Source organism: Chiroxiphia lanceolata, chromosome 5 (assembly GCF_009829145.1).
Source record: "Chiroxiphia lanceolata isolate bChiLan1 chromosome 5, bChiLan1.pri, whole genome shotgun sequence".
NCBI classification, from domain to species: Eukaryota; Metazoa; Chordata; class Aves; order Passeriformes; family Pipridae; genus Chiroxiphia; species Chiroxiphia lanceolata.
The window spans coordinates 51,743,605-51,756,990 of record NC_045641.1 but is presented as its reverse complement, the minus strand read 5'-3'; the positions used below and the strand labels follow the sequence as shown (position 1 = coordinate 51,756,990).

Here is a 13,386-nt window from a genome sequence, read left to right as displayed (position 1 = left end):
CCTTGGTGGCAGAGTGGTTAAATGTGTGGTGTGAGCTGTGAGGGATGTGTACGAGTGCACGTGAAAAGCAGTTATAGCAAATCATTTGGGGCCAGCTCCATCAGAGAACCTCTGCTGCAGGATGCAACTTCAGCACAGCACTTGCACTGCCTGCATATTATTGTGCTCCCTGGGCCCTCACTAGGACTTGCGCCTCACCTCTTTCTGCAAATACAGCAGGATTCCCTGTTGTTTGGAATGAGCTTTTTTCTGCTTCAGTTTATCTCAGAGGTTTGCAAAGGCTTTTTCTGCCCTGCACAGTCCTTTCATAGGTAAGTGTTGGGCTGGGAGCTGGTGGTAGCTGGAGCAGAGGCCCACACAGCCTTTCTCCTGGAGCTGGCTGGTCCAGGGCTAGCACAGAGCAAGCCTGGCCCTGAGGTGACCTTCTGGGAGGAGCTGCATGGTACTCCTCAACAGAAGCCTGCCTCCAAGCCCATCCTGGTTAAGCAGACTGGGTTGTGACCCTCCTCAAGCGAGTTCAATTTCCGTTTTTTGCGGCCGCCTTTTATGCTCTAGATTAACTTTCTCATGCTGAGGAAAATTAAATATTTCCTTTCTACTTGCTCTTAGCTGCCTACTCAGTAATTTACAATCCGTGTTAGGGAAAAGAGCAGCCTGCAGCTACCCTTAATTGTGCTTTGTGTCAGGCTTTCTCCCTGCTGCTCCTGAGGGCCAAGCCAGGCTCTGCTCATGATAAGGCAGACGATGGACTGATGCCCAGGGAGGGCCTCGAGGTCGCTGCAGGATGGACACAGCCATGGTCCATCACAGACTTAAGTCTAATAGAAGTCAGTGAAGTCCCAAGGAATTTGAGTTTTGCATCCCAGAGCCTGTTCCATGACAAGGTGACAACTGCTGACCCTAGAGTTAGTACATCAAGCTGAAAAATAAGGATTTGCCATAAGACTACACAAGAGCTACAAGAATAGCTTTGTCCATCTACTAGCTATGCATCATTTCCAACAGCAAATTCACTTACAAAACATCCAAACGTACAAAACAGGACAGTTTTGATATAATTTATTTGTCTTGGTCTTTTTTTTTTTCTTGCATAGGCATAAATTACAATCTGTTGATTAAAAAATAAAATGAACAAAACAGTGCAGCATTTGCAACAGGCTACAGCATCAAATACAAACTCCTGCCTGTAACCATCTGTTTCTGCAGGGTTAATTTGTAACGTGTGTAGGGGAAACTCAGAAGGAGGGAAAATAGAGGAGGGAAATGAAGTAAATAAGGGAAATCTGCTCCCGCAGCTGTTCTGCATTTCTCCTGCCTCACCAGGCTCATCTTCTGCATCAGCTCTAGGATTAAATACCCTTGGGCAGAGATGCACATGCTGAAGCAGCAGTTTTATGTGCCCTTTTTTTTTTTTGTAGCTCTGGGAAGTGTTGCAGAAATCCTGCAAGTGGCTGCTGGAAAGGCAGCTGCCCAGGCATTCAGTACAGGTACTCAGGCTGCAGCCCAGCACTGATGCTGAATGTGGGGGCTGAAAAACTACATGTAGCCTCAGCATATGTTCCTGGGGATCCTCACACAGGCAGCACCATGAGGCCTCTAAAACCAGCTAGAGAAGAGCATAAAGCCCCAAGATGAGCTCTCACTGGTGTCTCCAGAGGATTTTACCTCAGAACAGCAGAGACTTTCATCTCCAAAGGACAGGGCAAGCTTGCCCTGTAAAGCCAAATGCTCCCTAACCCAGAGCCACCAGTTAACACCCCCGTGGAAGGTGCAGAAACTGTGCTACTATTCTATTCTGAGAGAAAGAGGTCCCTTTTCCCATGTCTTACCAGCATGTGTGATTTACCACAAAATAATTTTTTCTTGGGCAAAGACCCTGTCTGCCCTGATAGTCCGAACCAGAGACCAGGGAGCCAGAAGAAACATTAAAGAAGGGGTTTTCCCAGTCTCATGGTTATGGTATTTGCTCCAGAAGCCAAAGAGAGGTGGGGAAAAGGGAGAGCTTCATCTCTGCTCTCTTTATCATTCAAATAAATACAGGAGCTGCTTTGCTGAGCCCAGAACAGGTCTAGGCATTGATAAAAGCACAGCTCCATGTGTGCAGGGCACTCACGGACATGACTCCAAGGCAAGCAGGCAGCTGTAGATGAGTTTAAAATAACTTTGCCTGTGGATGCCAAGAATTAAGACTATGCTCAATATAGGAGAGAATTTATAGTCACTGGATCTGGCTACAGGTCAGCTTTCTCCCTGCAGCAGGGCCTCCCAGCTCTGCAGGAGGCTCCACAGGGTAATTTTAACCTGTTGGAGATGGGGCTGTGGCCTCTGGGCTCACTTCCCTTGCTTGGAGCAAGTGGACCCCTCCAGAAGGGATGTGCTGCCACCATCCTCATCCTCTCAGGGTGGCATGGAGGGGGGCAGGGCTCAGCATCTCTGCCTGTTGATCAACACATTAGGGCATTATGAAGGGAGACACTTCCTCAGTCCCTTTCCCTCCTCCTCTATGCCTACAGTGCTTCAAGCAGAGACCACCAGAGTGGGAATCAATACACGGTGCTCTCATGGTGCCAGGGGAAGGATGATACCAGCATCAGACAGGGATGAAGCGCTAAATGTGAGCCCTTTAGCTTTTTTTTCAACAAAACACAAGACAAAGGTGGAGGCTGTATATGCTAAAAGAACATAATCCAAAATACATGTGATGCAGGGAACCAGGAGGTGGAGGGGCCAGATGGCTCTGGCACTCCTCAGCCCAGGGAAGCTCTCTGTGCATCCTTCCTGCCAACCCCTGCTGTGGCTCCCCCCATCTACAACATGAGCACAGGCAGGATTTACATGCCCACTGCAGTCAGAACTCCCCATCCTGCTCCAGCACTGTCCTCCACAGCCAGGGCTCAGAGAACAGAGCAACGCCTGTGAGGAGAGGTAGGAGGGAAAGGCAGCCCTTCCAAGAGAAAGGAGGTCAGGCTGCACCAGCCATCTGCCATCAGGGACTGGGAGCTGATGGAGGCAGCTCAGAGCACTGCAGGTGGGGGTGACTCTGCTGCTCCCCAATGAGCAGAAGCATGTTGGCACCTGCAAGCCCTGGAGACTGCCCCATCTCCCACCCAAGAGACCTGCAGAGCACTGAAGCAGCAGTTCCTGCTTGCTGCTAACAGTCACGTATACACAGATGCAGCCATGGGCAAAAGGCCACAGCCAGCCATTGCAGTCTCAGAGAACATTCAGAGCAAGGAGGGCAGGAATGCCTCCAGCACCCCATCAGCAGCAGTCTACAGAGGACCCCATCTCCCAGGTCCAGCTACCAAGCCCCCAACAACGAGGCCCATATTTCAAACAGCTCTGCTGCTCTTGTTCTAGCTTATCCTACTACGTGTGCTATTCTGCTACTAAACGAAGCTCTAGCCCTCTCCACACCTAAGCCACTTGCCCAAGCGGCACCATGTAACATTCTCCGGTTAAGTACAAATTGCAAGGAAAAAGTCTTTTTTCCCTTTGTTACTACAAAAAAAGAAAAAAAACAATCCCAACACCCCAACTGTAAAATAATGCCCCTCCCCACCCCTCAAAAAAAAAAAAACAACCAAAAAAACCACCCAGAACAAACCCGAAGGAGAAGCAGGCAACAGGAATTTTCAATAGAATCATCAAGCTTAACACTGGGGAGGCAGCCAGCCTGGGAGGCCAATAGCATCACCAAGACCCAGCACAGCCAGTGGCAGCATGAGGGCTTGAGCAGACGGATGGCAGCACCAGGGCGGGCTCTGCCACCAACATGTGCCACATTTCTCTCCTCCTGCCGCCCCAAACCGTTAGCTCTATGTTAATACTTCATTAATACTGTCTCATTTCCTCTCTGCCAGCCCAGCATCAGAGGGCTGGAGATCTTTAGCCAACCCAACGCCAAGGCAAGAGAAGTGACCCTGTGTGGAGGGGACTCCACTGCGTGGACCAGTGGCTCTCACCTACACCGGCAGAACCGGGCCAGGCACCACGGTCCCATAAACCATATCGCACCCAAGCCCGCATGAAGCACATCGCAAAATTACACACCCCTTTCCCAAGTCCTGGCAATGCTAGACACACCATCAGAAAGGAGTGGGGCAACAGGGACAAGGGGCAGCGCAGACCCGATAAAAAGTTAGCTCAAAAAGTTAAAAAGTCCGATATGCACAGAAAACAAGCCAGGCTGCGCTAGGACCCGTATGGGATGCTCTTGTCTCACCACCTCAGTCCTTGGAAGAGTGAAAGCCTCACCCCTTAAACACCAGCTCTTCTCCTCCCCGCAGGGGAGCAGCTTCCTGGGGCAGCTAGTGGTGCATCCCGGGATTTCTACGTGCGAAGCGGTGAACCAGACAAATCCGCTCCTGCTGTCAGCCTGGCAGCATCCTCATCCTGCTCGGGAGCCGGGGGTCAGTGCGCCGGCTCCCCGTGCACGCGGAAGCGGTAGATGCAGGTGTATTCGGGGTGGCCCCAATTGCTCAGCACCCGCAGCTCCACCAGCTGGTACGTGCCTACAGAGTCACCCTTAGCGAGAAGGGAAAAGAAAAACGTGAGCCCTTGTGAGCTCTCTAAGGCTCAGAGACCCCAGAGACCCCATTTTCTTCTTGGGGTCAGGTGCTCCAAGGGCCGTTTTGCTTACCTCCAAGTAAAATGTTTGGATGGGGTCGCCATCGTGGTTGTAGGTGAACTGTCCAAGGAGAAGGCCCTCCTCCTCTCCTTCTTCCTTTAAGCCCTATGGAGGGGCAGGGAGGCAGAAAGGGAGAATCAGGGGTAATCAGAGAGGGAGACCAGAGGTGATGAGCACACCCAGGGCAGAAGAGAGAGGGAGACTCAAGTGTGCTTGGCCTCCGCTCCTGCTCTTCCAGGCCAGAACAGACAAATGGGGACAGGGATCAGCGGGGAGGGATGGGGGAGGAAGACCAGAAGTTACACCTACTCAATCCCCTCTCCCCTTGTGTCCCTCCAAACTCTTTCTGAAGCCCATGCTGCCCCTCTCCCCACCAGTACTGCTTCTTCCTCTTCTTCAGGGTAAGATGAACCCCCTTCAGAGCACCCCACAGCCAGGCACGGGCTTTGTCAGCCCTCCCTTCCTGCGCCCTCCCACCATGTCCCCCCACTCATCCCTCAGGTAAGGGCAAGGATACTCACATAGACAGTGAAGTCCTTGGGGGCACTGGGGATGGTCCCCTGGGGTGACAGGGCTTTTGGGATGTGCTCCAGCGTCACAGCTGTGGGGCGGATGATGCTGGAGAGGCGGATGACAGCAAAGCCCTGGGAGCCACGAAATGCCCAGCAGTTCCCAGGGTTGACGTCTGGCTATGAGCATGGAAGTGAGACACCAGCAATATTATCACCATCGCCTTTTTTCTCCACCCGACATCAGCCCAGCTGCTGGCTTGGAGCAACAGCAAGAGCCCAATAAAACCCACATGAGCAAGAGCCCAATAAAACCCAGCCAGTCCTCCCCTTCAGTGGGGTCTCACCCCGAGGGTGCCCACCTGCAGGATGACACGGGGGGACTGTGAGTGGTACCACAGGGGGATGCCGAACAAGCTCAGCAGTGCTGTCCGTGTCTCGTAGGTCTCCGAGCAGCGGGTGTTGATGACGCTGGCCCCTGGCACAGAGAAGGGATGGCAGCAGGTAAGCTGCATGCCAGCACCCTGTGGTCCTCTCCCCAGGACAGCTGGCTCATCCCCCACCACCCACCTGCCGACTCGAGGGCGTAGTCAACCATCCCCACACGGTCCTCGCTGTAGCGCTTCAGGGCCTGGCCCACGATGAGATGCACTTGCTGCAGCAGGAGCAGAGGGCACAAGAGGGGTGAAGGGCCAGGACAGGCATCCTGCCCCCTATCCACCTCCACCCTGCAGAGGCAGAGAGGGCACAAAGACCTTCCCACACAACAGCTAGGGGACAGAACAGCCGGGGGATGAATCACCACGGCAAAAATGAGAGGACACGTATTTGGCTGGGAAGCCTTGCTAGAGGTTGCTAAAAATACCCCAGAGGAGACGAGCTCTGAAATGAAGGGGCAGCACCCAGGCATGCTGGGCTTGCCCATCCCCAAAAGAGAGGCTGTGCCCAGGGGAAAGGAGTGGGTACCAGATACAACTTGACACACCACCCAGTCCTTCTCAGCATCATGTGCTGGTCCTTCCTGCCCTTTCCTGCAAGACTGATGGGAGCTTTCCCCATCCAGGAAAGGGGGAGCTGGCTGGAGAATCCTTCTGGAGCCAAACCCAGCCAAAGGAGCTGGGACACTGCAGTACCACTGCAGGTCTAAACTTTAAAGAGTGCACAAAGCTTGTACAGACTGCAGGGATTGCTAATCCCAGCTTGATCCCTCCCTCCACTACCTCCACAGGGAATTGCCAACAACTCTTTCCAAAGCAAGCAGACTCATTTTTTCCCCTTGGTGTCATTCTGCTGAAATGCTTTGCACCAAACAACTCAGCAGTGCTGTTAAGAATGAGGATAAGCAAGATGCTCCACCCATGGAATCCTTGCTGGCACCCGCCCTACCTTCTGGGTCAAGGATGCACGAGCAGAAGCTTGGATTTTAAGACAGCAAGAACCTCACAGGTGTGCAAGTATCACCACCTGTGACCCCTTCCAGGGCAGAGTGCAGGTACAGACCAAGAAGGAGCTTCAGGGATGCTCTTGCCCGGTGGGTTGGGATCAATATCCCAACTGTAGGGGCTGTTCCAATGGCTCTGCCATCTGCCAGGCACACGTGCAAGCCCCTCTGCACACACACAATGAGGCACAGTCCCCAGCCTCACACCTGAGGTCACCATCACGTCCCTGGGGCTCAGGCCAGCACTCACCTCCTCTGTCACCCCTGCAGTCCCCCCGTGCTGCAGGGCCACTCCACTACCAGTCTGAGCATCCTGGGCCGAGAGTCTCCGGTCCTCCAAGACTTTGGCAAGGATCTTGCGCTCCAGAGCCTGGAGCTCCGTTTGCAAGTCTTCCCGCTGGAGGATGAGGCCAGCGGCACCATCCTGCCGGGATTGTGACAGGAACTGACTGATCCACACTGGGAATTGTGTTTCCACCTGAAACGGTGGGGACAGAGCTTAGTCCGGGAGCAGGAACCCTCGCTCTTCTCTCTGCCAAGCAGGGTGGGGACTGGGGACTCACATCAGCCCGCACTGTCTTCAGCTGCTCCAGCATCCCCTCCACATGCTTCCCCATCACCTCCTGGTCTGATTTCAGGCCCACTAGCTCCCTCCTCAGCGCTGCCACCTCCTGCTCCAGCTTGCCCACCTCCTGCTGGAAGGTCCCTCGTAGGCTCTCCTGTGCTGAGCTTTGTGGAGAGAAATGCAACAACACCTCGTGACAATAGCCCCAGCTCCCCTCTGCACACTGAGGGAAGAGGTTCATCCCACACTGCCTATGCTCAACCCCATCTCCAGACCCAAACCATTGTAAATTCCTGTGGCAGTGACATCTTCTACTCCATCCTGTGGGAAAGCATACACAGCTCACCCCTTGGCTGAAGGGCCACATTCCTCACAGGGATGCAAAATGACAGCAACACAGGCCATTTGCTGCAATCACCCTTGTAGCCCTGGTGCTAGCCACAGAATCACAGAATGGGTCAGGTTGGAAGGGACCATAGAGGGTCACCTGGACCAACCTCCCTGCTTGAGCAGGGCCATCCTAGAGCACATTGCACAGATTGTGTCCAAACAGTCCTTGAATGCCCAGAGAGGTTGTGGAGTTTCCCTTACTGGATGCAATCTGTTCCAGTGCATGGTCACTTGCACAGTAAAGAAGTTCTTCCTCATATTCAGGTGGAACTTCCTGTGCACCAGTTTCTGCCTGTCACCTCTTGTCCTATTGCTTGATACCACTGAGAAGAGCCTGGCTTCATCCTCCTGGCACCCTCCCTTCAGATACTGATGGGCATTGATGAGGTCCCCTCTCAGTTGTCTCTTCTCAAAGCTGAACAGGCCCCGTTCCCTCAGCCCTTCCTTACAAAAAACAAGCTCCAGTCCCTTATTTATCTTTGTTGCTCTCTGCTGGACCCACTCTAGGAGCTCCATGCCACTTGTACTGAGGAGCCCAGAACTGGACATGGCACTCTAGATGTGGCCCCACTGGGGCTGAATAGAGGGGTAGGATCACCTCTCTTGACCTTCTGGCAATGCTCTTACTAATGCACCCTAGGATACCACTGGCCTTCTTGGCCACAAGGGCCCCTGCTGGCTCATACCAACATACCCACATATCCATCCCTTCCTTCCCCCCAAGACAACACCTCTAAATCTCTCCTTTTGTCCCAAGCAACCAGATCTAGAAGCCCCTCCTAAGCCTCGCTGTGGGGAATTCACTCTGCTTCCTGCCTGCCCCTAACCAAGCAGTGGCTCTGCCCAACAGCCAGCGTTACCTCTGCCACTCCGAGTTCAGCTCCAGCAAGCGCGCCTCCATCTCCTGCCAGGGAAAGGGGAAGGGGTGAGACATGTGACGCTGGTGGTGGTCCTGCCCAATTACCACCACATGCTCATTCCCTTACCTGAGAGGCTTGTGCCATCTTCCCCAGGCGCCCGTCTAAATCCCTCTGCACCTGGGCTCGGAAGGCATCCAGCTCACCCTGCAGGATGAGGAACAGGGTGGAATATCAGAGCCTGGCCCTGCACACCCCCATCTCCCCACGTGCCGCCTGCACCCCTCACCTGGAGGTGGCTGGTCATGTCGGTGCGGAGATGCTCCTTCAGCCCTGCATCCCGGCGGTTCACCAGCCCCTCCAGCAGCACCAGGATGTCCCCTGGGGGTGGCTCTTCTCCTGCAGTCACAGCTGCCGCCCCTCGACGCAGCTGCCACCGTGACAGCTCAGCCTCCAGCGCCTCGAAGCGCTTCTCCAGGGACTGGAAGCGAGCCAGGAGCCGGTGTCCTCCCTGCAGCAACCAAAACACGGTGAGATGCAGCCCCCCCAGGAGCACCCCTGTGGAAGAGGTCCATACCCCCCATTCCCCAGAGTCAGTTAACATCTTATTCATCTGCTGCTTTCCAGGAGACGGCAGAACTTGCTCCTTCTCCATCCCTGGGGCAGCCCAAAAGTGACATGGCCACAAGCTGGTGAAGCCATTTCTACCACAATCTGTCACAATCTGGGCAATTTCCACATCTGCCCCATTCTCCACCATTCTCCATCCCCTAGAAGCAATCCTTCAGCCATGGACCACATCATTCTAGCTCTCCCTGCAAGGCACTCATCCCACCTGGGCCACCACCATGTCTTTGCTGAAGCTTACCTGGTCCAGCATGGTCAGGTCCCCTGCTCCAGGCACATCAGAGGAGGAAAACTTCCCAGCTCCCCACCACGGGAAGGCAGGCAGGCTGAGTGTTGACAGCCCATATGGGTAGAAGTACCAAGCTCCTGGACATGCAGAGGGATAAGATGGTTAAAGCCACAGGCTGCTAATGGGCCACAGCCAGGGATAGGGTGGACATGCAGAGACTCAGCCATCAGCATCCCCTGGGATTACCAGGAGGTCCCAGCACAGAGGAGCAGATGGACCATCTTACCAGGAGCCATGAGCACTGAGCTGGGAGCCATCCCATCCCCCAGGTATGGCAGTGGCATGCTCTGCACTGCCCCAGACCTCAGGGCAACACGTGGAGTCAGGCTGGCTTACCGTAGGCAGCAGCAGCGAGGAGCAGGAGGAGCAGCAGCAGAAGCAGGGACTTCTTCACACGTGGGTAGCGCCTGGAGCATAGAAAAGGAATAGGCACCTGTAGGACTACAGCCACCTTTCCACCACCTCTGGATGGGGGCCAAGGGAAAGCAAAGTCCAGATGGGCTTTGACATCAGACATGCCCCTGCTCCAGGGTCCTGCAGGTTTTCAACACACCTCTCCCCTCCTGGTGTCCCACCACCACACTCACCTGGAGAAAGGGACGCTGTCCAGGCGGGGGGCTGTGCCAGCGAGGCGGCGCCAGGCACCTACCAGCCCTGAGAACAGCCATGTCATGAACCGAACTGCCAGGAGGAAAAACAAGCCTCAGGAGCACTCCTGGTAGAGATGTCCCCTCCATCCCCCAGGGATGATCCTAGAAGGGGAAAAAACCCCTTCACCTGATCAGGGAACAGCACACACAGCACTTAGGGAGTAGAGACACTGACAGACAAGAATGCTGCTGCTGGAAACGCCCCTGCCAGCCCTCCACTCACCTGGGGAGGTGAACACCTGCCAGAGGAAGGAGCCCACCCGGGAGGCTGCAGTCCTCAGACCTGACCCAGAGCTACTTTGGCCTGAGTAAAAGTGACCTGGAAAGGAAGAAGCAAGTCACCAGTGGAGCCAGCATCCCAGGGCACTGCCCAGGGCAAAGGCTTTGTACTGGAGGTGGCATGCAGGGGGGATTGGCGGCACCCTGGGTATGGCCAGGCCCTGGGCCAGTCCCCCAGGAATGTCTCCCTGCATCCCTGCCACTACAAAGAGGCTGGCGATGCCTACCAGCATAGTCATCTTCTGAGGAGTACCCAGATGAAGAGGCATAGGTATCGTACGTCTTGCTCTCCAGCAGCCCGTTGATCTTACTGGACTCTGTGTCCCCTGTGCCTCTTCTCCGCCTGGTAGAGAGCTCCCCACCTGCTCCCAAAACACAGAGTCCCACTGAGAAACCACCCACCACCACTTCCACAGGGGGCAACCCAGTCAGCCACCCTGGGGGGCTGCCCCAACACCTCCCCCACGTGCTGTAGGAGGGTAGGAGGGCTCACCCCAGTACGTGCCACTGTCCAGGTCATCATCCAGCATGGAGCTGCCCAGGGCAGCAAGGCCCCGACTGCCCCCCAGGTAGGACTCGCTCATCATGGACTCGCTGTAGTAGGAGGTCTGGGTGCTGGGGGCGGGAGAGAGGCGCTTTGTGCTGCTCGATTTCCTCCTGATCGTCCTGCCAGAGGCGAGAACAGGCTCATCAGACATGTGTGGTTACTGCGTGGGGGATCGCAGTGCACCCACGGGGAGAAATGGGGAATTCACCCCAATCCCTCGACCGGCATCACTTCCCCTCTGCACCACACGGCAGCAGCTCTCGGAGGGTGCAACCTCTGCTTTGCAAAAGGTTCCCGCCCGTCCACGGGCATCGCTTCCGCTCGCACCGCTGCGGTTTTCCGGCCGGCACTAACAGCGCACCTCCCTCCCTCTCTCCCTCTCTCTGCCTCCCGCCATCCAGTCGGAGGCAGCTGCAGCTGGGAGGAGGCACCCAGCCACCCACGGCAGCTCCCGTGTCAGGGCAAAGGTGCCCAGACAGGGAGAACGGGGCTTTCGCTGGAGCAGGGGCACAGCCAGTGCCAAGGCGGCCGGCGGCCATGCCGGAATGTGCCGGGCTCCCCGTCACGCTCCCTCCTGCGAGCCATCCCGACACCCCACCCGGGAGGATACCCGGTCCCTGGTGTCCCTGGGATGGAGTGCCCAGCCCCAGCCAGGTTTGGGAGGGGGCGCCCTCCCGCACCCCACTAACCTGCCGGCGGTCTCCTTGAAGGGGAGCTGTGTCCCACCCAGCAGAGAGGTGCCGCTGCTGCTGGTCGTGGCATCGTCGTCCCCGGGGTAATAGCGGGTGGTGACAAGGCGCTGACTGCGGCGGGACATGGCGCCTGCACGGGGGGAGGGCACGGCTCACCTGGGGGCGGGCGGGGATGTCGGAAAAGAGAGGGAATTATCAGTAGGAGGGACCCACCGGCGGGGACCCCACCCCTGTGACAGCGGGTCCCGCTCACACCGAACCCCCTCCCGAGCTGGTGCCCCGGGATGGAGCCAGCTCCCCTTATAGGGCGATAAAACTCTTCCTCTCTCTCTTCCTCTCCCCTCCCACTCACGCGAGGTCCCACCCGCGCGTGGAGCCGCTGCCCCGCCGGTCCCTCCGAACACTCCCGGCCCGACTCATCACCTTCCCCCCCACCCCGGGCCGAGCCCCGGGCCGAGCCGGCCCTCCCGCAACCTCCCCCCGCTCCCCCCGGCCCCGCTCCACGCAAACCCACCAGCGAGTCAGGCGCAGCGGGGAAGAAGCCCCCGCCGTCCCTCCTGGCTGATCCTAGCTGATCCCAGCCGCTCTCGCCGCCGCCGCGGCTGCCGCTCCCTTTTGTTTTGCGGGGGCAGGCGGCACCCGCCTCCCCGCCCTCCTCCCGGGCCCCCCCCGCCGCCGCCGCCCCGCCCCGCCCGCCGCCGCGGAGGGGGGGGGCAGCCACCGGCCACTCCGGCCTCTGGGGAGCGCTTCGATGTCCCCTTCTTTGTCATCATCGTTATTATTTATTATTATTATCGCTGTTGGCATATTATTTTTATTTTATTTTAACCGTTTTGGGGAGCCGATGGCGAGGGCCCATCCCCACCCCCTGGTGTTCACCAGGACCTTGTCACCAAGCACCTCAGCCCTTGGGTTCCCCCTCGCCAAGTCCACCATAGGCAGTAGTGAGCCCACACTGCCAGACAAGGGTGTAGGTGATGCCAGCCCAAAATGGGAGCTCCCAGATCTAGGGCTGCACTCCAGCCCCGTTTGGGTTTTGCTAGGGTGGCTGGGTTGCCAGTCTCGGTGGGGTGGGAAATACCCACACCCCTTACACCACCTGGCACGAGGACACAGCCAAACCTATCCCTGCGGCGTGGGCAGCCCTGCTCAACGCCCATGTGCCCCACTGCCTCAACCGGGCAGACATGTTCTGCTGTTCCCCAGACCCGTGGCCTCAGACAGCCCGCTACCATTGCTCTCCTGCACGGGGTGGCTGGGCCGGCTTGGCAGGAGGGTGTGAGCCAAACCAGGCTGCTCCCACGGGACCTTGAACCTCGGCAGCACAGCTGGGACCTTGTGCAAACTCACCAGGCTGAAGAAACAGCTGCCCTCCCACGCCCCGTGTTTTAAATCCCACGGTACCTCAGAAAAAGATTTGCTGGGGAGGGCTCTGTGAGTGGGGGGAACCAGCCGCCTGTGTCTGGACACTGTTGTTAGGCCATGTCCATGGGGCATGGTACAGGAATGGCCCCCCCTCGGCTTTGCTTATGGAGCAAAAAGGTATTTATAGAAAGAGTTAAATAATATGAAGCTGGCAGAAGGGGAAGAACCTGTTGTAAGACAGCCCCGAAACCTTTTCCTCCCTGTGCTGGGGCTTGGGGCACAAGCCAGAGCAGCGGCAGGAGGACGTGCCACCAGCACTGGGGGGGCACACTGCAACAAACCCTGATTCAGTGGCCCCGGCCCCGTTGTGTAACACAGACAGATCCTCTTTGTCTCTCTTTTCTTTTTTTTTCGTCCTTTTGAGCCCATTTTTTGTTCCAGCCTAAATCTCTGCCTGGCTTTTCCAGGGCAGCTCCATCTCTCACTGTGCCAGCCGCCCTTTTTCACCCTTTCTTCTGGCTTCCCATCCCTTTGTGGGTGCCCGA

General features: G+C 56.6%; 1 protein-coding gene across 1 annotated transcript; it reads right to left on the bottom strand.

Annotated features, from left to right (window-relative positions):
- Window positions 1-3,570: 3,570 nt before the first annotated feature.
- On the bottom strand, window positions 3,571-12,145 carry SUN2 (Sad1 and UNC84 domain containing 2). The gene is made up of 18 exons (XM_032689020.1): window positions 11,991-12,145; window positions 11,474-11,632; window positions 10,731-10,903; window positions 10,465-10,599; window positions 10,182-10,277; window positions 9,896-9,989; window positions 9,645-9,715; window positions 9,261-9,385; window positions 8,682-8,903; window positions 8,522-8,599; window positions 8,396-8,439; window positions 7,144-7,309; window positions 6,831-7,058; window positions 5,710-5,794; window positions 5,502-5,617; window positions 5,152-5,319; window positions 4,643-4,735; window positions 3,571-4,527 (listed from the first exon to the last, which is right to left on the bottom strand). Exons 2-18 carry the CDS (start codon window positions 11,599-11,601, stop codon window positions 4,414-4,416), a joined length of 2,136 nt encoding a protein of 711 aa, XP_032544911.1. The 5' UTR covers window positions 11,602-11,632; window positions 11,991-12,145; the 3' UTR covers window positions 3,571-4,413.
- Between the last annotated feature and the right edge of the window lie 1,241 nt (window positions 12,146-13,386).

Excerpts from the sequence above, each read along its gene's own strand:
- SUN2 (XM_032689020.1), bottom strand. The coding sequence starts at position 11,601 with ATGTCCCGCCGCAGTCAGCGCCTTGTCACCACCCGCTATTACCCCGGG. Across the intron at positions 9,716-9,895 it reads GACAGCGTCCCTTTCTCCAG|GCGCTACCCACGTGTGAAGA; the intron begins GTGAGTGTGGTG and ends TCTATGCTCCAG. Across the intron at positions 7,059-7,143 it reads TGAAGACAGTGCGGGCTGAT|GTGGAAACACAATTCCCAGT; the intron begins GTGAGTCCCCAG and ends CCACCGTTTCAG.